This window comes from Antennarius striatus, chromosome 7 (assembly GCF_040054535.1).
Source record: "Antennarius striatus isolate MH-2024 chromosome 7, ASM4005453v1, whole genome shotgun sequence".
Classification (NCBI taxonomy): domain Eukaryota; kingdom Metazoa; phylum Chordata; class Actinopteri; order Lophiiformes; family Antennariidae; genus Antennarius; species Antennarius striatus.
In genome coordinates, this window is record NC_090782.1 from 16,564,639 (window position 1) to 16,589,190 (window position 24,552).

The 24,552-nt window shown below is 39.0% G+C and overlaps 1 protein-coding gene across 3 annotated transcripts in view; it reads left to right on the plus strand.

The window, feature by feature from the left end:
• acap2b (ArfGAP with coiled-coil, ankyrin repeat and PH domains 2b) overlaps positions 1–24,552 on the plus strand; it is a 42,095-nt gene that overhangs the window by 14,326 nt on the left and 3,217 nt on the right. The window contains exons 4-23 of one of the 3 annotated variants that reach the window (XR_011036718.1): positions 250–303; positions 3,189–3,247; positions 4,851–5,034; positions 7,753–7,797; positions 7,883–7,978; positions 11,619–11,693; positions 16,399–16,511; positions 16,867–16,918; positions 17,567–17,667; positions 17,838–17,943; positions 18,084–18,292; positions 18,620–18,689; positions 18,849–18,943; positions 19,205–19,407; positions 20,027–20,128; positions 20,706–20,798; positions 21,042–21,274; positions 21,481–21,590; positions 21,704–21,814; positions 22,247–24,531. Coding sequence is in view for 2 of the 3 variants with exons in the window: in XM_068319082.1 (XP_068175183.1) it covers positions 250–303; positions 3,189–3,247; positions 4,851–5,034; positions 7,753–7,797; positions 7,883–7,978; positions 11,619–11,693; positions 16,399–16,511; positions 16,867–16,918; positions 17,567–17,667; positions 17,838–17,943; positions 18,084–18,292; positions 18,620–18,689; positions 18,849–18,943; positions 19,205–19,407; positions 20,027–20,128; positions 20,706–20,798; positions 21,042–21,274; positions 21,481–21,590; positions 21,704–21,814; positions 22,247–22,308 (2,173 nt within the window). In the remaining variant the exon portion in view is untranslated. The remainder of the gene's footprint in view (positions 1–249; positions 304–3,188; positions 3,248–4,850; positions 5,035–7,752; positions 7,798–7,882; positions 7,979–11,618; positions 11,694–16,398; positions 16,512–16,866; positions 16,919–17,566; positions 17,668–17,837; positions 17,944–18,083; positions 18,293–18,619; positions 18,690–18,848; positions 18,944–19,204; positions 19,408–20,026; positions 20,129–20,705; positions 20,799–21,041; positions 21,275–21,480; positions 21,591–21,703; positions 21,815–22,246; positions 24,532–24,552) is intronic. The other 2 variants (XM_068319082.1, XM_068319083.1) reach the window with 2 other exon arrangements.

A 24,552-nucleotide genomic window follows, 5' to 3' on the forward strand; every position in this document is an offset into this window, starting at 1 on the left:
TAACTGTAATTAAGCAGTTCTTTCCTAAACTGTTAGTGTCTCCTTATCAGCAGACAGTTTACTGATATCCTATTAGAAAAAATTGGTGTAATTGATGTAATATGTAAAATAATTTCAATTTTCATCGCATTTTACTATTTATCAAACTTTGTTTCAGTACAGCACTTATTTTTTTGTCTGTCCCATGCTATTACTTATGTATTCTTCTTATGGGAATGCTTAGTCTATGTGTCTATCTTTTCTTCACAGTCCAGTCTCACAAAGTTCGCTGAAAGCTTGCAGGAGATGATCAACTATCACACGGTATGTTGTTATTGCCATCTGAAACCAGATGCATTGACATTGTCATGTCTCCTTTTTATCCCTGTCTGGAACAGCTCTTAAATGTCTTGGGTTTTTATTCATTGATGGGGAAAGATAAGTACAGCATGGTAAAAGACATTAAACTGTAAGAAGAACAAGAAGAAGAAATGCACTTGTAAGCATGTAGTTTAAATACAGTGGGTGGCAGTGCAACCGGCAGCTACTCGCTTAGTGTGTCCTAACAAGCAGCTTGTATGGGGGCGGTGCCTTGGTCAAGGGCACCTCAGCAGTGCTCAGGAGGTGAACTGACACCTCCCACTGCCAGTTCACACTCCAGATATTTTGAACTCACTCGAACCGGTGACTTCTGGACCTTAATCCAAGACCTAGTCGACTGAGCTACCGTCTGTAGAAAACAAAGTAGTGTAAAAGTCTTCACAAAACATTTCACGGAGGTTTAGCGATAATATTTTTTTGTGTTTGAGCAAAGTATAAAATTTTCAACTGGGTTCACTGGCTATTTATGGTCTTATTCAGTACCAGGTGGGATCATTTTTGATAAAAATGTAAAACACGGTGGTTTGGTACCAGTGCATTTGTTCATCAAATACTGCCGTCAACATAGAGAGGTGAAATAAAAAACATTTGGGTCAGATGAAAAAAGGAAAACAAGAATAAAACATTAAAACAGAAAAGAAAGAATTTTGCTTTCTCCTGAAGCTTATTCTCTTTGGTAAAAAAGTGTAACAAGTGTGTGTGTGATATTGACTAAACTATTGACAGAGTCCGGAAGAATTTTAGGATTCTGTCAATACTAACAATTTTGTAAAGCCAATGTGTTTATAAAATATTAGGTTTAACTACTTCACACGTCATATGATATGGTAATAATGTGATATGGTAATGTTTTCTACTTATGTTATCCATGCAAACAACCAGTTTCAATGAAACATTCTTATTTATTTAAAAGCATTCATCCATCCAAAGTTTTTACATTCATCTCATTAAGTGCTGTCATGTAGCAGTCTATCTAACAACACCCCGTTAATATGGTCAGTTATCGGGGCGTCCGATTGGCTTTTCTACGTGATCAAGAGAAAACACATTTTTTACAGGTCGGAATTCCCAAAATGACATTAACAAGTTTGTTCTTATCACAAATGCGGCAGCAGCAGTACAGTACTATCATTGAGTAGACTCACAGCAATTTTTTTCTTATAAAATTTTTACACAGTCCAGTTGTGGAGTATCACTGAGATAAACTTGGTATAATTTACAATGTGGTTGTCACGCTGGAGACAGCTTAACTGCAAGAAGAACCGCATTTGGATGCAGAGTCACACTAGTATTAGTCTTCCAGGTTTTTTGTCTCTCACCAAACTCAACAAGTTGCCCAGTAGGTCAAATGTGATTGTGTGACTCTTCCCCCAGGGGTCCCCTTGTTTGCCTCCTTGGTTGTCAGTTCAGGTAGGCAGGTGCTCTAAGTGTGTGTCTGTTTTTAGCAGTTAACCAGAAAATATAATTTTTACTATTTTGATAGCTGATTTATCTTTAGGTGATGATTACAGTCATTGTAGACATTTTACAGATTTAATGAGTTAGCAATAACATTATGAGAAGTGGTGCAGTGAGTAGCTCAGTCACCGCACTGGAAGGTGGTTCAGATTTCGGGTCCCACTCTTTGTGGACTTTGTATGTTCTCCCTGTGTCTGCGTGGGTTCTCTCCGGCTTCTTTGTCTTCCTCCCACCTCCAAAAACATGCACTTCAGGGGAATTGGACAGTCTCAAATTATCTGTAGGCATGATTGTGTGCATGCATGGTTGTTTTTCCACCGGCATTATGCCCGGAGCATACCCTACCTCACACCCCAAGTTTGCTGGGATAGGCTTCAGCAACCCCCGTGACTTGCAACAGCAGAAGAAACAAGTACTGACAATGAATGAATTAAATGAATAATAACATTGACCTGTAATATTAGTAATGTTCATTAATGAATGTCATGTTTTGAAACTAATACATTGAACGGCATGGTGGTGCAGTGGGTATTACTGATGCCTCACAGCAAGAACGGTCTGGGTTCAATTCCTTCTCTGGCTTCTTCCCGCCTCCAAAAACATGCAACTTTGGTTAACTGATCACACGAAATTGTTAGTAAGTGTAGGTGAGGGGTTGTTTGTCTTTTGTGTGGCTCAGCAATGATCTGGCATCTCATATCGGGGTTGTTCCCGACCTCTCGCCTGTAGCCCGTTAAGATCTGTCGGGTGGTCAGTCTACCGTGACTCAAAAATGGAATCTGTTTCCTCTTATTAGCTCCACCCATAAAAGCCTCCAGGAGCCACAGCAAAGGCCTGCGTCTATGACTCAACAGTGGAAACTGGTGTTCATGTCAGCTGACTGTCAGTTCGGTTTTTGCCACTCAGCGATCTATCAGCATATGATTCACCCAAAGACAGTGCTCAGTCTGTTTGTCACAAGGTAGCCTCTCCTAGCCACATTGCTCATATTGTGTTGTCCGGCTGTCAACTCATACATAAAGACATAAACACATTTTTGTGTGCTTATGTCTTCACTGGGGGACTTTACAAAGTCAACTTATTTCATTAAAGTTATAACTTTAATCATAATACACTGTTATTTTAACAAAAAAGGTGTGAAGTACACAATAGCAATCATGCTATGGTCTGGCTTTTCACCTCGGACACAAACAAATTCTGAAACAGTTGCGAAATGAAGCCCCTTTTTACAACATTATTTTTATCAACCTTCGCTGCTTTTTTAGAAGTGTTCTGGATATGATTCAGTCTTCAGTCGCTTGTTTTTGTTGTTTACCACAGATGTTGCCAAATAAAAAAGAAAACTTTTTTTTTTCTTTCTATCTTCACAGATATTATTTGATCAGGCCCAGAGATCAATCAAGACCCAGCTTCAAACATTTATCAAAGAGTGAGTATTAAGTTAATAAAAGTATGTAAGCATTCTGTCTGTCAGAATATAGTTATGTCTAGGCTAGTGCTGTCAGGCAATTAAGAAAATTAATCTAATTAATTACAGGATTTTTAATTAAGTAATCTAATCAATCGTATTTAAATTTCATACCTGCTAAAGGCCCCTAAATAAGAATTTGAATTCTAGGACATTACGAAATTGTAGTGCATGACTAATCAATAGAATACACCAAGAAGAGAAGATTTGAAATGAAATTCAAAAGAAAAAAGGTCAAGCACATCAGTAAACCATTTAGGCCAGGTGCATTTCTCAAAAATGCAATACAAATACAGTTAAATAAAATAAATGAAATTCAAAAATAAAATAAGGCTGAGTCTCAAATAGGCACATAAGCAGACTCAATCAAAATGAATACTAAAGCTGACTCAATACAGCTTGGCTTGCCTCACTCTCCTGTGTCACGTCCATCTCTGTTGTCAGTCACCCTGCCTTTGACTAGTGATGCAGGTACGAAGTGACGTCACTGCAGCCTACAGGTCCCTCAATGGGCCAAATTTAAAATGCTCGCGCATTGACTTGCCACTCATGATTAATTGTGTTAATTTTTATAGCGCGTTAATTTGCAGCTTAATTAATCTAATTAACGCATTAAGCTGACAGCCCTAGTCTAGACACGTTTCTGTGTGTTATTTCTGTGTGTTTATTTTAAGTCTCCAAATGTTGATGGTCATGGTGTAAAAGATAAATCTGTTAAAATGCATTTACCTGACCTAAATATCATACTATGACTGGCGTGAAATGGAAATAAGGTCAAAATTTCAAAGCATGGTCCTCCACTCAACCTTATTAAACCGCTTACATTAACTTTGTAAATTTGGCAACATTACAATGTTCATGATTCATTCGTTCCAAATGACAAATAGAGACCTATCAATAAAGTTCCTCATGTCTGTCTATTTTATAGATTGTATATGTAATTTCAAATATAATCTTGAAATGACTTGCTTGCCTATTATATAAGTGCAGGAAACGATGAGGCCTTTACGTTTCTTTTATTGTAAGGATTAGCAGCCTTTGCTTCACGCCCACCAGAGCTTAACACCCACATATACATCACTATGAATTATGTTCCATGTTGTTTTCTCACTGCTTTGCAGCACCCAATATCTAGCTAGCTGACACAAAACTCAGCAAAGATAAAATGGAATCTTTTTTTCTTGTTGTAACTGACCAATTAACACCTTCACAGCTGCAAGAATTTATTTTAACTTTCAATCATTACCTTTCACCTCACAAGGTTGTTGACAACAATGGGACATGTCCGTGTATTGTGTGAGAATGCTTTTGCACCAGCTTCAGTATTTGTGAGTTCTTCTGTGAGTAGTTTCACCCATCTTAGGTGAAAAGATGTTTTCATTGCTGTACACAAAACTACCCGCTGGCAGCAGAAAAATTTATTTTTTGTAAAGCTTTATCTCCAGGTAAAAAAAGACCCCTCTACTCGATTCTCCCAATCGTACTGCATTATCCTGAAACAATACAACAAGATCAGAACGTATTTAGTGTGTCTGTTTTTATACATCTCCGATCTTTCCTCCAGTGACCTACGCAAGTTCAAAGAAGCTAAGAAGCAATTTGACAAAGTAAGTGAGGAAAAAGAAGCAGCGCTGATCAAAAATGCACAGGCTCCCCGCAACAAGCAGCATGAGGTGGAGGAGGCCACCAACATCCTCACTGCCACACGCAAGTGCTTCCGACACATAGTCCTGGACTACGTCTTACAGGTACAACTCGTCCAAGGATTCGATGTTTTAAGCATGGTCAAAGTAGCAGGTTATGGACATGAGGGATTTCAGTTTGTTGCATTAGAGAGAAAGCATTTATTGTTGCTGCGATGTGAAGGACCAGTTTTAGATTTCAACTTGAAGTGGCATAAAGTATAAATTGGTGTCCATATTATTGCAGCACAATAACATGATGCTCCTGCTGAAGACATTCAGATTTGAGGCACGTGTTGGACCATATCATTCCAGTGCCTGGAACAAGCAATCGAATTCTCTAATGTATAACATTCATTCCTTCGTTCATTCATTTTCCGTACTACTTTTGCGGTTCATGGGTGTTGCTTGAGCCCATTCCAGTGGACTTACAGGCATGCGGCGGGGGGACGCTCTGGACACGTCACTAGGACATTGCAGAGCCACATGAAAAACAACCACTCACACACACACTCACATCTATGAACAATTTGGAACTGACCAATTCACCCTACAATTTTAACCATTTTCAAGAGAATGAACAAAATATAGCAAAAGATTTCTGGTATTCAGCTTTTCATAAGCTTAAAAAAATGCACACCACATTTTGTCTAGAATATTGTGCTCTGCAGTTGAGCCAATGTAAAATTTGAAGTGGAACTTGGTATGCTGAGTCAGGTTGAAAAACTCCTGATGTAGCACAGAGAAGTATGAAAAACAAAGTTTCATTTTTACATCCAAATTGCAGCTCATCTACTTGTTACAATCCAGTCTAACAAAACAGTCGACCCTAAAGAAATATGTTCTAGTTGTTTTCACAATGAACAATGACATGATAGTATATCGTCTTTTTGCATTTGTATGCATTTTCATACAAATTCAAGTGCATACAAATGCAAGTGCATGCATGAGTTTGTTATTGTCATTATAGGGTTTGTCTCTGCACACTTGCCGATAATATTGGATTGATAGAAAATTTGCCAAATCAAGAATCATGACTCTTCTTGTGGCCAGTTAGCCATTGTGTTTTATAAAGTACCGGTGAAGACATTCACAAGGAAATAATTGGTTATGTCTGTTCAACATTTTTCAAAGCTAAGTACTACAGATATGCAGTAAAAGTTGCTCATGTATTATTGATTACATCAGCTGGTATCTCCTCTGGCTCACAGATACAGTAGATGAATGCTTCATGCTTTCTTATGAGGCAGTTTCCAGCCATGTTATTGAATCCAACTCCAAAGGAGCAGACAATGTATGGTTCAGTCTGCTCCAAAATTAGATTAGAAACCCTAAAAGCAGGTTTCAAAATAGGTTTGGCAGTCCACACCATTGGCTCACAGCATAATCACTCTCTCATAATACAAAGGCTGGCTTGTGAAATTAGAGTTTTTATCTTGCCTGTCTTTTTATAGGACATCTATAAGCTCAACAGCTAGAGAAGCTGATTTAAGTGGTCCTTCACAGTTTTACATTTTGGTAGTTGTCTCAGCTCATTTTGAATGCTGCTCACTTCTGCAGATGTGCTTGGAGGAAGCATTCAAACAGATTTAAGCTTTTTTTGTTATTTTTATATTGTTTTTGTGGCATTTCCTTCTTAATTATACAGTGCACCGTTTACAGTGACATGCAGTATGGTAGAGGGAGAGGAAAATATATGAGAGGTTGTACGCCAGACTTGCATTCATGGCAGCTCAAGAATGGAGCATGTCTCTTTTACCCTGTTGTGCCACGTAGAACTAGGTCATTAAATATTGAACTTTAAACTTGAGTTTGCTTTTTTGTGTATTGATTAAGTTTAGAAAAAATGTCACATGCAACACGCCATAAGATGGTCCTTTGTCTTCACCATGTCCTCAAAGACTCTCATGACATAGAAAAGTGGTCATCAAGCAAATGGCAGTTGTTGCTCTAACTTAGTTCTTAAAGGCCTATGAGTGTTACCAGTTAAACATTAATAAAGTTCCCCTGTGACAGAGGAGCCACTCTAACTGCAATGGCTATATGAGAGATAGGGCCTTGTAAACGTTGTGATACAGCAGTCATTGTGGCTAGTAGAGGGAAAAGTAAACTTCTGTGTATTAGCAGTTGTGGTTAGTGTTGTCATAGAAAACTTCCTAGCGGTTCACAGTTAAAGATTTAATGTGTTCATCAGTGGCCGGCTTTTATGATACAAACAAGGAGTGTTAAAACTCGTTTGTAGGCTGCTACCTTCTGTGTCCACTGTGGTCAAAATGTCCAGTTGTTGTCTCGTCACAATAGAATCATCACTTCCTGTCAGTCTCAATTAAGTCAGCATCATCATCAGTATTTAAAACATGCATTCATTTAGCTCTATTAGAGAGTGGAACAGGGTAATGCACTGTGTGTGAAAAGACACTTCTCCAGTTAAACACAAGCCCTGCTGCTCCCTCTGGTGCTCCCCATGGTGCTGACTCATTTTACATTGGGCTGCCTTTTTTAAATTTCTGAAAAAACATATATTTTGGTCTCATCTCCATATCATATATCGTTCCCCCTTCTGTCAGGTTATATCTTGTCTCTGTCCATCTCTATCATCCTCATTGCTATATGCATTTTTTTCCATCCATATTTTTACGAATTGTTGCTGTAGATTTAGTTGTTTTGTGTTTTCTATGCCTCTTATAGGTGTTTCTATTTAGTTATAATTTTAGTTTTCCTTTTACACCAATACTGAAAATCAATGATTATAATTCTTATTTTTTTAAATTCTCGCTTTTAAAGATCAACGTGTTACAATCCAAGAGAAGATCAGAAATCCTGAAATCAGTAAGTATGCTCATCTTACACAGTACAGTAAGTGGTATTTTTATTGATTGATTTTTTTACACCAAATATCCATGGTTTATTATAGATGTTGTCCTTCATGTACGCCCACCTGACATTCTTCCACCAAGGATATGATCTCTTCAGTGAACTACAACCTCTCATGAAACTGCTTGGAGGACAGGTACAGGATACAGAACACACACACACACACGCACACGCACACGCACACACACATGTTGTTAATGTGATATTGTAATTTTATTTACGACTCTAATTTGTTGCCAATTTTGTTTTTACTTCATCAGCTAATCGGATAAGAAATTTGTTTGAAATTATCACAATTTATGTTCCATTCTTAATTTTGATTGAATATTTAATAATAAATGTTAAGCTTTTCCTAAAGAACACTTGCAGTGACATTACGACAGATATCATAAACTCCGCAAATATCTACTCCTACAGATTGTACAATATATTTTGTGCAGATTAACACAATATACGCCAGTAGGTTTACATACCAGTGGAATGTTGTGGGTAAACAACATTTATTAGAGATATGTACATACTGAATGGAGTATTGTTTGATTACTTAAACATCGTTCTTGCTCAGTGGTCCATTTAGGGCTTAAAGGGTTTAGATCTTAACATTCACCTTCTGGCTTCACCTCAAATCAACTCTATAATCTCTTTTTCTATTGACTGCTATCCTTTTTGTCCAGTTCTGGTCTTTGTGTGTTTGTGTGCATTCTCTGATAATCAGAACCCTCCCTCTGAGCAAGGGAATGGCTTGGATGTGACTTAAGATAATTATCATGGAGGAGCTGCAGTTACAGTGTGCAGGAATGAGGAAGAAAACAACAAAGAGGGTAGGAAAAGGGATTTCCAACAGTCAGACTCATATGTTTGACAGTCATTTGGACATGCACAACATCGAAACCAGAGGTTGAGGCTGAAGATTTGGACATAGACTCTGAAGCCAGAACAATCAAAGAGATCTGAGAGGATCATATTTCTAAAACCTGGGTACAAGTCTAAAGAAGAAAGGATTACAGTTTTGGATTGATGAGTTTGGGAGGAGCAGACGTTGAAGGCAACTGATGAAAAACTTAGCTCATAAACATGTCTTTAATATTTTAACCCGCAACAAAAATTACCGAAAGGAGACTCATTTCTCCCCTTTTTGAAAAAAAATGAAACAATCGAGAATTGAGAAGCTGGATCTGAAGACCCAGTGATCATTTTAAACTGGATTTGAGGGAAGAGTGGTTTCTAAACCTCTTTATGTGAAGTCGCAAACAAATGATTTTGGTGTTGTCAAGAAGATGACAGAACAAAAGAGTGCTGGGAAAGAAAAGCAAGAATGCAGGACCCACTTTGATTTTAAGAATTGTTAGGAAGCAGTGTAATATAAAGTGATTGAAGTGGTCAAAAGACCACGATGCCTGTGGGAGGAGAAAAGGAAAGCAGTGCAAATCACTGTTTTACAAACCAGCTCCTGGAGCAGGAGGTTGAAAGAGATGATCAACTATAATATAACTGTATTGTAAGACTGGAACATCGCAAAGCTGAAACAGGAGAAAGATCAAAATTTGAGAAGTTGAAAGCAACAACAAGAGGACTGTGGATATTTTCTTTACCTCTTTTCCATCATGAAGCTGAAGAAGGTGGAGAGGCTATGCAGGGAGGTGTGGAGAAGCTGTCAACAGGTCTGATATTGACTTCATGCTCATCGGGGATGGGAAATGAGTGCTTGTACATTTTGGCAATCTTTATTATAATAATTTGGAGACAGAAATGAAGTAAGTGTGGATGAACAAATATAGCTGATTTTATATAAAAGCATAATGCAGTAAAGTAGAAGACATAGGGCACTCAGTTGTCTTGCATGATATCACTGCCAGTATTCCCAGGGTTTTTGCTTGAGGGACATTACAGTAAAATATATAGAAGCAAACAATTATTTAAAGAAAAAACATTTTATCAGTTGATGTCCTGAAGAACTGATTGTTTAAAGTATCAGAATTGTACTTGCAGACAACATTTCAGTGATCACTTTTTGATTCATGTCATATCTGCTCTTTTTTCCATTCATAAGCTGATTCTTCATAAAATATTCTTCTGCATGTATCTTTCCATGACACAAAGCCTCACAGTTGAGCATGTGTTGAGTGAACACATTTTATCAAATGGTGTTTTGCAGTTTTCCAATGAATCATGCAGTATGTCATCATTGTGACTTGGTCAGACCAATCTGTACAGAAGGTAAAGTGAGCAAAATGCTTTTGATTGGTGCAGAGACAGGCTAATTGAAACAGTGGAGAGTCAGTTTGGAGATACATAGTTGCATCGATAAGATGTTGAAGTTAAGGTGAGTCATTACCAAAATATCTGGGGAGCTAGACATACAAAGACACACTGCTGCCTTCGGTGGCAGATAGAACCTGATAGATGGCACAGACTCGACTAGATCAGTCATGGCTGCGATGATGGCACAAGGGAAATATTTCCCATCAGATGTTATCAGCCGGCTGCTCTGTCGTCCACCCATTTCCTTTCTAAACAAAACAAAAGACTCCCTCAAATGCTGTGTTTCCTAACGTGTTTAGATGGAAAATACAAGGACAGTGATTTCAGCAGACAATGTGAATTATTGTACCGTAGATTTTAGCCATTGATTTCCAATAAAACAAAAACTTTGCCATCAGAAAGGAAGTCGTTGTTAGTTCCACCCTCTTTCCTTTTTTTCACTGGCTTTTCTGTAACCCAATAGTATACAGTAAATCAAAATTTGACTTAAAGCTGGTACATTTAGTCATGATTTTAAAGACACCACTGCTTGATTAAAGCAAATGAGAACACAGATTATCTGCAGCAAATGTAACACATGTTAAACATTCCAACATCTCTATTTCCTGGTTTTTCTCTCTTCCTTTTCTTCTGTTAATACCAGTTTTTATCTAAAATCCAATGTGTATGGCCAAGCTCTTTACTGAGTTTAAGGAAGTAAAGACACAAAATTATGGGTAGATTCACAGCATGGCTTTTGAATTTGAGTTCTGGTTTATTTCGTGGAAACTTTTAAATTTCCTTGACAAACCTTGTTTCATAAAAATAAAATCTACTTGCTTGAATGAGGAAGGCTGTAATCTTTGTGTGATCCTCTTGGAATTCATAAAATGAAGTTTGATGTTTTATATTTCCTGTTTTGACATTCTTTTATTGCCTTCATCAAGGAGGTAATGGTTTCATCAGTTTTGGTTTATTTGATTGTTACCAGGATTTCACATAAACAACTTGATAGTTTCCATCAGACATGCTGTGAGGGTTAACCATTAAATTTTTGTGTGAATTTTGATCTATTTTTTCACAATTTCCATATACGAACTATCTGACTAGTTTTTGTCAAACTCTGTAAATGAGTTGAACTGCTTGGAGCACAGGATACAGGACACACACACACAGACACCTGTGTTTGATAGTGGTTTTGTTGGCTGGAATACGTGTTTCTCTAAAGGTTGGAAAAGGAAATGAAGCAGCACAATTAAATCTTTCAAGTGCAGTCAACTGGGTTTTTCTATACCTTTTGTGTCATTTTATAACATTTAAAAAATGTAAAAATTTAGCTTTAATTTGAATAAGAACAATTATGTTATCTGTGTTTTATGTGTCAGCTTGGTTTTGTTTCAGCCAATATAAGAAATGGCTTCTTTTTTTTTTTTTAAAAAGAGCTCCACAAAAAAATCTGAATTTTTTACAGGGTAAGTACACCAAGTGACCAAGTGATTTGGTAAGCCTGACTAATCAGCAGTTCTGTCTTCCAGTTGGACCAGCTGGTGGTGGATGCTGCCAAAGAGAAAAGGGACATGGAGCAAAAACATTCCACCATACAGCAAAAGGTACTCTCACAATACCGTCTCATTTACCCAACACACATTTACAAAGCACTTGACAACCGAAACATCTTTTGCTTTAAACTGCCACGCTTGGCTCTTAAATTACAAAATTGTATGTGTAGGTGTGTTTTTATGAATGAAAATCATCATGACTTCATCCACCTCCTGACTGCCCAAAACACACACTCACTTTGTTTGGTCAGTTAATGACCAGTAGAGCCTATTGCCTTTGGTCACAAAGCCTGTTTTATTGCATTTGGGCCTTCTGTCATTAAAAGTAAACCTGAAGCACTCTCACCTGGGCTCTGGTAGAATTTTCCCTCAAACCCATGACCAGCTGCTCTTACAGCACCCCCTCCCCCCATGTGATGTTTCTTTATTTGGTTCAGTTGAATTCTAATACAAAATAAATGATTTGCAATTGAAAGAAGTAGTCGGATAAAAGTAATATGTCTATGAGAAGCTTCACATATTGAACGTATTGATTGTCATTGGGAGGAATGGATGAAGTTCTGCTTCAGGTGCAAGGTGATCCCTGTGAATGATCTCAGCTACACACTCGTGCATTATTGACGACTGACAGAAACCCATTTCCAAATAAAGTAGTTTTGGGTTTCAGCTCTCTCCCATGGTTTGTTCCATTCATTCCATTCCTACTATTCCCAAATGAATTGTGCTTTTTTATCTAATTCCAGTGAAAAATTACATCTAAAAAGGCCAGGGCAGAAATACTTTCAGCTATATGACATTTACAAATATTTTTACCCTGAGGCCCGGGTTCAATCTGGGCATTAATTTCTTTGTAGCCCTAAAGACCCTCTACAAGGTATAGACTAAGTAGGGTATGGGTTGTTGTTTTAAAATATGTTGGGGTCATGAATGGCTCTTTTCTTTAATTGTACATATCTCCACATCACTCACTCCAGACGTCCGCCAGACTTATGTCCAGCTGTTGCCCACTGGGCTTCTGTTAATTTTCCTGCGTGTAATTGACATTCATCTCAGTGCAAGGGGTTCTTCTGAGACACCTTGCTTTTTATCCCCTCTTCTCTTTTTATCTGTCACTTCGGAATGATTTGTTTTCCCCTTTTACTCAGTCATCTATGGTATGTGCCAATTTCCACCTGTCCTTGACCACCTATCCTCCACCTCCCCTTCCTCAATATAACTGATGCTATTTTTATATTTCCTCCCTCCCACTGCTCTCTCTCTCTCTCATCTGGCTGTTTATACACAGACTCTCCTAACTAACTGTTTTCTCTTTCCGTCTGCCGCTGTTCTTCCTTTTCTCCATCTCTTTCTCTTCTGCTCACCTCAGGCTGCTCTGCAGGTAAGCTCTCTTTACTTCCTTTTTTGTTTTCCCTCTGTCATTTATGTTTCATTACTGCAAAATTGAGTAGTTCTCACACTTCTCTGTAAGTGATGTTTCTGAAGCTCTCCATTTGCAGAGAGATAAAAAGCTTGTTCTTCACAAGGTTAAACTGCCAGTGTGCAGGACATGTTGCGATTTATTGGGTTCCAGTTTTCACTTGTCCTTGTGTTGTTTGCAGTTAATGAATTCATATGTCACCAATGCATTTATAAAATTAAGATTAGCAAAGCTAGCTAGTAGGACTTGGTGTGTGTATTTCATACTGGAACGACAGTGGGAAAAAATATTCTACTACTATATTTGTTATGGAAAAGAGTGAAGTAGCTGCCATGGCTTTACTATGTATACTGTACAGTGCTGCATTATTTACACATTAAGTCACATGAACAGTTTGGCTTGAAGTGCGTGATCTGGAATTCTGCGTACAGTCCTATTCAGTGGCAGTTTAGCAGTTTGCATGTGCAGAGTGTGTATGGAATCACTCTGTAGAGCACTACCTGTAGTAGGATATTTGCGGCCTAACAAGACGTAGTTTATCACTGTGGGCTCCTTTCCCATACTGCAAACGGGTGTACTTAAGCGATTTTATAAAGTACATGTGAATTTAAGTGTTATTGGCTGAGGGGACATCTCATGATTCTGCAGTTCATACACTCACAGTGCTACTTTTTTTTTTACTGCTGTAGTTGTTAAAGTATGTGAAGTATTGGGCACACTTGGCAGTGTGACTGCACTGGAAACAGAAGACTCTTTCTTCTGACTTGAATTTTAAAAGCCAGTTTGAGATATCCCATAATCTTATTGATAAATGTTAGCTATTTGACCAAAACCATTACTTGTTGTCACCTCGTAGGGTCTTTTTTTCCTCTCTACATCTACTGTTTATTCATACACATATTGTTGTTTCTATTTATACATAAACTTTTTTCATGGTTATATTGTTGATTTCTTCCAACCTTATTAAAATGGAATGGGTTGAGTTCAGAGTGCTATCTGTATGACTGCCAGGATGACTCATCTGTAGCGCTGTGACCACAGAGCAAGGCGTCATGGAGTGTCACAGTAGCTGCTTTATTTACATGTGTATGAGTGAAGGGAAAACCTGAGTGCAGGTCTGCTGGAGGTTTATAAATATTTGATGCTCGCCACGGTTTACTTGATGATTCTATTCCAGCAGTAACACCAGCATTACACACACACACACAGATACACAGGTACACACAGATACACAGCGATACACAGACAGGTGATAGTCGATTGGCACAAAAAGACTGAGGAGGAGGAGCATATAAGTCAGTGACCAAGTTTTGATACACTTACACAGTCACTGAAGAGGAGGAGGTGTTGTTTTTTGTTGTTGTATTTTGAAGGCACATGTCAGGTTGCTTAGAGACACCATAGCTTTGAGATGCTAAGAGTGGAGATGTAGAGTGAAGACTCATCAGCTTCAAATGGGAACCAAACTCCCCTCCCCATAAAATTTGAATTTAAAAAAAATGAGGATTTTCAGCCGTTTTCACTATGTTTGGTATCTGGTGAGTGCAGCAAATGGAGGGAGATTAGAGTGATGTGTGTGTCCATGCATGTAGCAATGACTCTTTACAATTCATAATGATTTTGTATGTTCATCTTTATCTTGAGTGTTTCCTCTTGTCTGTATTTTTACTAAATTATTTTAATAATTCTGTTACGTATATCCGAACCACTACTTTGTTAGCTGGAGGAAGTCCATTTTTTTTTCTCTTGTTATGTGTGATATTTTAGGAAGTGACTGAACACCATTCTTTACCAGATTGCCGCAACTTTTGCGCTTGGAGGTCGACCTCTGTACGTAGAGTGTGACCCGACTCGCCCCGTCGTTCATCTCGTTTGAATTGTTGCACACAATAATAGACTGCAGTGTTTGGAGATGTTTGGAGCTTCATGTTGTTGTGTCTCTTTATTTTGCAGCATGTATGTGTTGATGCTTCACTGGTGGGGTCAGTGTCTGCTGCAGTGGTTACTGGAATAAAGCCAGCAAATGGATGGTTGGGGGGGAGTTGCACTTGACTGTCAATGTTGTGCTCATTGGATAAAAAGTGTCTCCAGGCAAAAACCTTCTCAAAACATCTCAGGATGTAATCCCCACATTACTTTCAAATCAATCAAAACCTGTTTTTATATTTAACAGAATAGAAAAAACTCATAGAATCCAAGTGGACCGCAATTAATCATTAATCAAATTCTCATTTTAGTATAATTTAGGGAAAAGAAAAAACAGAAAAGATATGGCATCAATTATGTTTATAGGTATCAAATAAAACAAGTATGATTGAAATCATCATGAGAATAATGTGAGAATATGAATTTCATTCATTTGCACCATATCTAACTGATTTTATGATGGCGAACAGGAGTCATACTAATTTTCTTTTCATAGACTTCTAGAAAGACAGTATAAATGATTCTTCGCATTGTATCACTGTAACAGTGCTCATGCTACTATTGGTTGTTGAGGTGTTGACACTCTTTGAGCGCACACACACACATACACACAAACATTATTGAATAGCAGTTGAAACTGTGGAAGCTAGGTTATGGTTTCAAAGTTTGCTCAGGTAGTAAAACCTGTCGCCTAGTAGTACAGTGGATGAGAGGAAGCATCCGTGTTACGTCCCTGGGCAGTTTTAGCTTTTGGAGGAAATCTAACGTGCTAACCACCTTCCGCACATGTAGCTAAATATATAAGTAATAAATCTTGAGAAAGTCTTACATCAATTCAGTTTCTCCTGTGTCCTGCATTGTTTTTGTGGCTTAAATTTTTAAAAGCTTGATTTAAAAAGTGTCCATCACACCTTGGCTGATCCGGGCATAGCTTAGTTTTTCATTGGGACTTTTCTAAAGACGGAATGAAGATTTGAATAAAATAGAATGAACAATGTAAAACTATTTGAACTCTGAATAAAGTGACTTCTTACTCTTTATTTTTGTGTTATTTTGCCTCTTAGGTTATGTAGTAATGGCATTGTAAATTTGTATTTCACTGCTTGTCTCATGCAGCTTATGGTTTAACACTTTATGAAGGTGGTGTGAGCAACTGATGTGCATTTAAAAAAATTTTAAGCCTCAGTTTGGCCTCATTTAAAATTTTTGTGGGGAAAAAATCTCTTGTTCTAAATGGAACAGGTGATGATTAACATTGAAAATTATGGTTACATAGAATATGTTATTTTAAGGCTGCCTTGGTTTGTTGTTTGGTTTGATTTGGTTTTTCTCCTCTCTATCTTCTGTCCTTACTCCTCCCCCCTCCGTTCTCAAGCTGCCTGTCTAACTTTGTCGTCTCTCCCTTTTCCTCAGGACTTTTCGAATGACGACACCAAGCTGGAGTACAATGTGGATGCAGACAACGGTATTGCCATGGAGGGTTACCTCTTCAAGAGGGCCAGCAATGCCTTCAAGACATGGAATAGGTATGACAAACTGAATTCAATTAAAATCTATATGAATAGCAGCAGGAGTATTATTATTTTTTAGAATTTGACATTACTGTGTGTTATTTTTTTTGAAAAGGTAAAGGACATATATTGTGTTTCAACCCCAGAGATACAATCTCTTGAGCTGACTCTGACAATTTTCTTACTTTTTTTTTTTTTTTTTTTGAAAAAAGTCGCTATTTTTTCATTCTGAATGAATATACTGTATGTGACAGTTGTTTGTTTGGGCATTGCCATTGTCTCATCAGATGTAAATAATGTCATAGGCTGTTATTTTATTCTTATCTCATTGACACCTGTATGTGACGCTTATGTTCTTTTGATCTTCCAGGCGTTGGTTCTCTATCCAGAACAATCAGCTAGTTTACCAGAAGAAATTTAAGGTTTGTCAAATGACTCCTATGTGTGTGTTTGACATCCAACGCTAAACACTCCCCATCCATTGTAGCAGGATGCTGTACACCTATGGTAACTAATCATTCATCTTCAAGATGAATGAATGAATCAGTCGTCTTATCTTCAGCTGCTTACCTGCATTGCAGGTGAGGGGTCTGCTGGAGCTTGATTCAACTGGCTATGGGCAAAATCACAGGGCCACACAAAAGACAAACCATTTTGGTGTGACTAATGCACCTAAGATGCATGTTTTCAATGGTGGGAGGAAGCTGAAGGACCCTAAAATAATAAACGCAGACACATGGAAAAACGTGCAAACTCCAAAGTGACATATTTTCATATCATAATTAAAATGCAGTTGAAGAAAAAATATGTGTAGCTTTTTATTCCCAAATGTTTTACAGTGTTGAAAAGCCAACGTAAAATGTTGAAAACACCCTTGCATCAGACAGTAGTCGCATCAACTCATTCAGGGTATTGTCATTATTGTGACCTCGTCTCTACCTGTTATATGAGAACAGAAGTTATGATTTCAGCCCTTTATTCTTTAATCCATACGTACAGCTACTCTTGTAAATGGAAGAAGAATTACATTTTACCATGTTGTAACAAAAGCTGTTGTGTTTTCGACACAGGACAACCCAACAGTGGTGGTGGAGGACTTGAGACTCTGTACAGTCAAACACTGTGAGGACATAGAGCGTCGCTTCTGTTTTGAAGTGGTGTCACCGACAAAGTAAGTTGAGTCAACAGACAAAAATCACTCCCCTTTTGTCTAATGAACACTGTAATGTGTTACCACAGGTGTGAATTTGGAGAAGCAATGTACAGTACCTACTTCCTTACTTGACACACATGCACAAACCAGACACACACCACTTATGTGATGTTCACCTTTCCCAACAGGAGCTGTATGATGCAGGCAGACTCAGAGAAGTTGAGACAGGCCTGGATCAAAGCCGTTCAAAACAGCATCGCCACCGCCTTCCGTGATAAAGGAGATGACGGCGAGGTAATAAACAAACACACTGATGCTGTTTGGATAGTGGAAGGGATGTAGAAATGTTTTAAATGCATACATTGAGACAAAAGTCACAAGTTAAACCTTAATGTTGACATGTTTCTAAATTTTGCCGGTCTCATTCATTTCAGAAGCTGGATAGGAAGTCGTCCACGTCAACAGGGAGCCTTGACTCAGGCGGGGAGCCGAAGGACAAGTCACTGAAAGGAGAGAGTGCCCTGCAGAAGGTCCTAACCATCCACGGCAATGCCTGCTGCTGTGACTGCGGTCAGCCAGACCCTCGCTGGGCCAGCATCAATCTAGGCATCACCCTCTGTATACAGTGCTCTGGAATCCACAGGTAATATAGGTTTTTTAGTATAATAGCATTACAGACAGCTCTGTACATGATAGCTCTCATAACTCTTGATGACCATTTATAGTATTTCTCAACCAGAGTGGATTGATTTAAGAGGACATATTAAAGATGTTTATGATGATTAACCCCTGACTCTGCATACCCTATTATCTGCCTTGTGCCTAACTACAGTTTGGGCATTGAAAAGTGTAATTTCTTTTTATAAAGTTTTTATAAAAGTTTTTATAAAATTTAATGCATTCCATTCAAAATAAAAACATTATAAGAAAGAGAATGGGGACTCTTTTTTAATATTTTATTAATCTGCAGGAGTCTGGGAGTGCATTTCTCTAAAGTCCGGTCTTTGACTTTGGATACTTGGGAGCCAGAACTTCTTAAGGTTAGTGAGGACAAAGTGATGATGGGAAATTATTATGCTTCTCTTTCTTTCAACATATCTGACATTTATTTGTCAATTGCATAGCTGTGTTGTACATTTAATGCTATGTTCATTATCCCATTGAGTTTTTTGTTAATAACATAATTTTACACTTCACAGCTGATGTGTGAACTTGGGAATGGAGTGATTAATCAAATTTATGAGGCTCGGCGAGAGGAGCTTGGTTCAAGAAAACCACAGCCAGGAGATCCAAGGTGCAACAACTTATACAAAGCATATTTGTATTTTAAGAATAATGTATTGAGAAAAACTGTAGGTTTTTGAACATAATTTGTTAGAATAGAGGTATTTTAGTAGTAAAAAATAAAAAACAACTTTCAACCTGTTAAAGTTTACACCCAATCTCATGTACATGTACAGCTATTCCATCAAAACAGCTTCATTTTAGTAGACATAGCCGTAGTCAGCTGACTAACACTGTAAATGTCAGAGCCCTGTGTGTTTTGTGCCTACAGACATGAAGTAGAAGCGTACATCAAAGCCAAATACGTGGACCGCCGGTTTGTTCGGCGGCCGTCAGATGAGGAGCTTCGCGTGAAAGTGGTTTCCCTGAGCAAACAGGAGAAAAGGCTGAGTAGCAGCTCTGAGAATCTGCCCCCAAGACCACCACCCCCCACCCCAAAACACCGAACCGGTTCAAACATCTCCAAACAATCAGGTCTGTAGAAAAATAAGCAAAGGAGACACATCCCATACTTAAGTTTGTGTTGTCTGTAATAGTCTCTAATGTTAACGGATGACAGATGATTTAAAGTCCTGAATTGAACTGAAATTGGTAGTAGCTTCTGTTTTTTTGGATGAGACCCAGATTTTCAGCTGTCGACGATATAATTGTCCAATTGCTTATGGAGTAGGAATAGTCTCCTCATGCCTTAAAGTGAATTAAGAGTGCAACCCCAGTGACATCTGTGATTGTGGTCACTGTTTCTATCGTACATTCTTTGTGTTTTTTGCACTGCCTTGGAGATGTGTCCACCCATCGGCATACTGTGTGTTCTCTGTGAACAGCATATGTCTGAGCCCTTCTGGCCTTCCATTGCTTCTTGTAGTCTGTCTCTACCAGTGTCGACCGAGTTGGTTGTCTAACTATCTTTGCTTTCACCTTTGCTCTCCTCTCTCCTCCTCCTCAATCTCGTCCTCACACTGTATCTCTTTTCTCCCCTGGCTGATCTATGCTTCTGGACTGACCCTTGCTCTCACCGCCTTCCCTAAAACTCTCCACCTCACCACTCGATTTACACCCTTCACCGTCCAAACTTCCATTATCCCAAACATAGCTGTTGGCAGCGGCTCAGAGGTCCGCCGCGATTCTCTCTTCTGTCCTGATGAGCTTGACTCACTCTTCTCCTACTTTGACAACTCCTCCAAGCTCAGGAGCAGTAAGTACTAAATGCTCAGTGTTTTGCTTGCTTCTCCATCTCCACTCTGCCCATTTCTGTTCACTGCTTTGGGTTTGTGGACAACCCTGTGTCCGCTCCTCTGTTCTTCACTCACTCAGAACTTCACGATGGACCATCCTTCCACACTGAGAGCATTACAGAGTTGAGCCATGTTTTGTTTTTTTCCTGTTGTTGGGAGTGTTCGTTTCACGCAAGGTTTTGGTCAGTGTCCTCATCTGTCTCATCATATTTTGGTATTTAGGGACCTAAAAGAAAAAGCTGACGGTGGGGATTTGACATCTAATTCACTTTCTGTTAAACTGGTGATTTCTACACTGTGTAAAAGAAAAGGACCACCTGCTGTTTTTGGTGATCCCATAACAAATTGTGCCTCTGTTAACTCTGGAAACAATCATTTATCATAATGACTGTTATGAAGAGCTGTTTGATGATCTGCCAAAATAACTTAAGCTTCCTACCATCAATAAAATTGAATAGGTAGTCTTTTTGTTTTATGCACTCTGGGAATAATGTCTGTCTGACGTTCCTGCAGTAGTAATTCAGACTTGTTTTACAGTGAAACGTCCAGACAGCGGCATCCAGAACAGTGCTGATGGCAGCAGGGAGACGGTAACCAACGCACCTTCAAATAACAGCTGTGCAGAAGCCGGTAAAGAAACTCATGCAGGACAGCTACCATCATAGAAACACTTCTGCTCTCTTACATTTAAACCCATCACTTTGTATTTTAATTTGTATTTTTTACAGTTTTCAATTAATTGTTAGGAAAAACAGATTAATATCAATTCCATTCACATTGTATTTTATTTGTCCATAAAATTATGTCTGATATGAAGTCACATGGTTAAATTTCAACTTTTTCCCCCTCCATCTCTTTACTCTCATTTCTCAGATGCCGCTGAATCTCCTCCTGCCGCGATGCCTGTCACTCTGCCTCCTCAGTCACCCTGTAAAGACGTGGTTTTCTATGAACCAAAGGACTACAGCCCGGGTCTGCAGCTCTACTGGGCCTCGTGTGCCCGCAGCCTGCCAGACATGGCAGAGGCACTGGCCCACGGAGCAGAGGTCAACTGGGTGAACACGGAGGATGAGAAGAGGACGCCGCTGATCATGGCAGTGCAGGGGGTGAGCATCGCTTAACTAAGACCATTAATGAAACACATGAGTGCCAGTCAGCAATGTCATTTTATGATTTTTAAAAAAAAATCTGCATCTAGATGAGAAGAAATTACATTCTAGCTAGAAAAGAGAAGAAGAGCAGAAGGGCCGAGCTTTATAATATCACTAATGTGTTTTGTCAGTGGAAATAATATAACGTGTGTTGATTTCAGGGATCGCTGGTCACCTGCGAGTTCCTTCTCCAGAATGCAGCTAACGTGAACCAGCAGGATGCTCAGGGCCGTGGCCCCCTCCACCATGCCACCATGCTGGGACACACAGGGTTTGTCTTCCGTCTTTTCATCGTTTTTCCACTAAAATGTGACAACACAACGATATTCAAGACAGTGTATGCTTTATGTTCTTGAAAATGATAACCATTCCTCTCTGTTTCAGGCAAGTGTGTTTGTTTTTGAAGAGAGGAGCAAATCAAAATGCTGCAGATATTGATGAGAAAACACCCCTGATCATAGCTGTGGAGGCGGCCAACGCAGACATTGTCACACTGTGAGTGGTTTTCATTCTTTGTGTGGTAATTTTCAGAGCTTCAACACTGTTTTAACACAATCAATATGCACAACTGTCTACATAAATCCATAAATAAACCCTGAAAGGATGAAGGAAGAGATGGACATCGTACTTATCACTTTAACCAACCCGCTAGAAATATATTTCATGATTTGTTATATTAAAGAAACCTGTTGCAAGTGTCCATCAAAACCTAACCTGCACATTACCAAACAGTAACTGCTTTCTCCACAGGGTGGCGCTACCTTATCAGTTCAGTGCACTTTAATCCATATTTAAACAAAGTGGATTTTTGCATTCATGATTATCAGGGCAACATAAACAAGAGTATTGTTGTATTTGTCTGTTTTGTACTTGCCTCATGATTGTGTTTCCTAAATGTGGCTAATTTTTTTAAACCTTGCTCCTCAGGTTGCGACTGGCTAAAATGAACGAGGAGATGCGAGAGGCGGAGGGGCCCTACAGCCAGTCAGGTCAATATAACACCAACAGCCCCACCGAGATGCAGTACAGGAAGTGCATGCAGGAGTTTATTAGTCTGCAGCTGGATGAAACTTAACAACTATCTGTTGTCATCAGAGCAGAGGAGCAGCACACTGTCTAAGCAGGCTTTGTAGAGGGAACGTAAAAGTTTCCTGGTTGGGTTTACATCACCACCCCTGACGACTCATTCTCTGAGGATCAGTTACAAATTGGAGAGCTCCAGATTAGGTCCACTTCTGGACTTCTGTGTGTGACTGGGTGAAGTAAGCCCAGCTGCTGTGTGTGTTACTGCTGTGTGTTCTGCTGTGTGTGTTACTATCGTCTCAGTCTTCTGTGGGGTCCTGGACCAGCTGCACCCCGGTCCAGTGTATCGTCAGGTGCTAAACTGCACCAGTGTGATGGAGTTAGAGCCGTCGACTCTGTACATGACTGATGAGTGTTGCTCCAAAGCGGAAGAGTCATGTTTACATTAAGCATCTGTAAAATTAATGTAAAATTACTGACGGTGCAAATTTGAATTTGTCACTTTCTTACATGATAGTCTTCCTCCATTTATATTCAAATGACACCACTTTGCTGATTTTTTTGTAATTCAGAACGATATGTGAGCTCATGGGGGAATAATATTTGAACAAAGAGTGTTTTTTACTTTTTTAGAAGTGGGTCTCTGCTGGTGGTCACACTGTTGGTCTCTGTAGGAAAAAACAAACCCCTCTCTGCCCAGCATTTGTCTCCAGCATCCAGTGACTTCTAGGTCTCAAAGCTCTATATCTAGCAATAACCTTTCAATGACTTGTCATGTGACCAGTCTGGAGATGCAAAAAAGTTTCATTTCAAATTTACCTGTCAGAAGTAATTCATACACATTCCTATTAATGGTTATGCAACTACTGTACCATTTTTCTGTAATTCCATGGTCCCCCTTTTCACCATTTCTGAGGCCTGTAACGTATTTGAACTGTTTCTTGTCCAAAACTAATGCTGTAGTGACATTTGTGATCAGAAAAAGTCTATTTTAAAACACTTTTTTAAAACACAATGATTCTAGAAACCTTATATGTATTCTTACTGTACATTCTGTGAATAATTCGGCTGCTTATACTTCTTTAAAGTCGGACAGGATGAGCTCTCTGGGACTCTGCTCACGTCTTTTTCTTCTTGATTGTGCGATTATTCACTTATAACAGTATTGTGTTGGTTAAATCCCGAATTGTAAAATGATGAAGGCTTTTGGTGCCATTGCATTGATTGTATTGAATCTGAGTTAGTTTTTATATGAATATACTTCATCAAGAAGCAAGTGCAATAGTCTAGAAAAATGTCCACATGTAACCTTGTATAGATTTTTATCACCTGTTAGCCCTGATATGTGTCCATCCTAATCAGTTTTGGAACTTTAAGAGAAAGTAGAATGGACAGAGCAATAAGAGCGAGGCTGGTTTGTCTGATGCAGGAATGCAGATGTAGCCTGGATCACTCCATGCCTCTGCTCTGTGCAGTCTGAAATCCTCGGAGGACATTGAAGCACTTTGATATTTGATGCAGCCCTGCTGTCCAAACACCTGGTGCTGGCAGAAGAGTGTGTGATGTCTGTGAATAGTGTGAGGATGCACTCAGCGGTTAGAATAATGATGTGATTGTGTTTACAGGTAAACAAAGTTCTTGTGGCCTTAAGAGCAGATGCTGAGGGGTTTTCAGGAGATTGTAAAAATAGACAAGTGTGTGAATTTGTGTTATGACCACAGGAGGGCGGGCTACGCTCAGATATGTTGTCCTTCTGATGAAGAAGAATAAAGCATCTTTTAAATGAGGGCTAGATGTGCTGTGAGGGTTGGAAGCCTAAAAGGTAGACTCACACATGAGGTTATTTTAGCCTTTTTTTAAGTAGGTCAGGAATGTTTTTGGACCAGAATGACAAAGAAAAACATTTTAAATAATTTTGTTAAGCGTGCAGGATGGCTGTTGATAGGGATTTGTTAGAATCTGATAGCTGGCTCAACAGCAAATGATGCAATCGTGAGAGGTACTGAAGCAGGACTATCTTTAGCAGGAGGAACGGCAGCGAGGCCAAAGTACCCGACCGAGTCACTGAACGATCCTCACATCGTCTCGCTTTGAGGCGTCAGCTAGACAACAGTCGCTTCATCAGCACCTCCAATCAGCTGATGAACGATGAGACTGATGAGGGATATTCAGGGGTAATGATTGTCAAGGTGACCTAAACACATCAACTA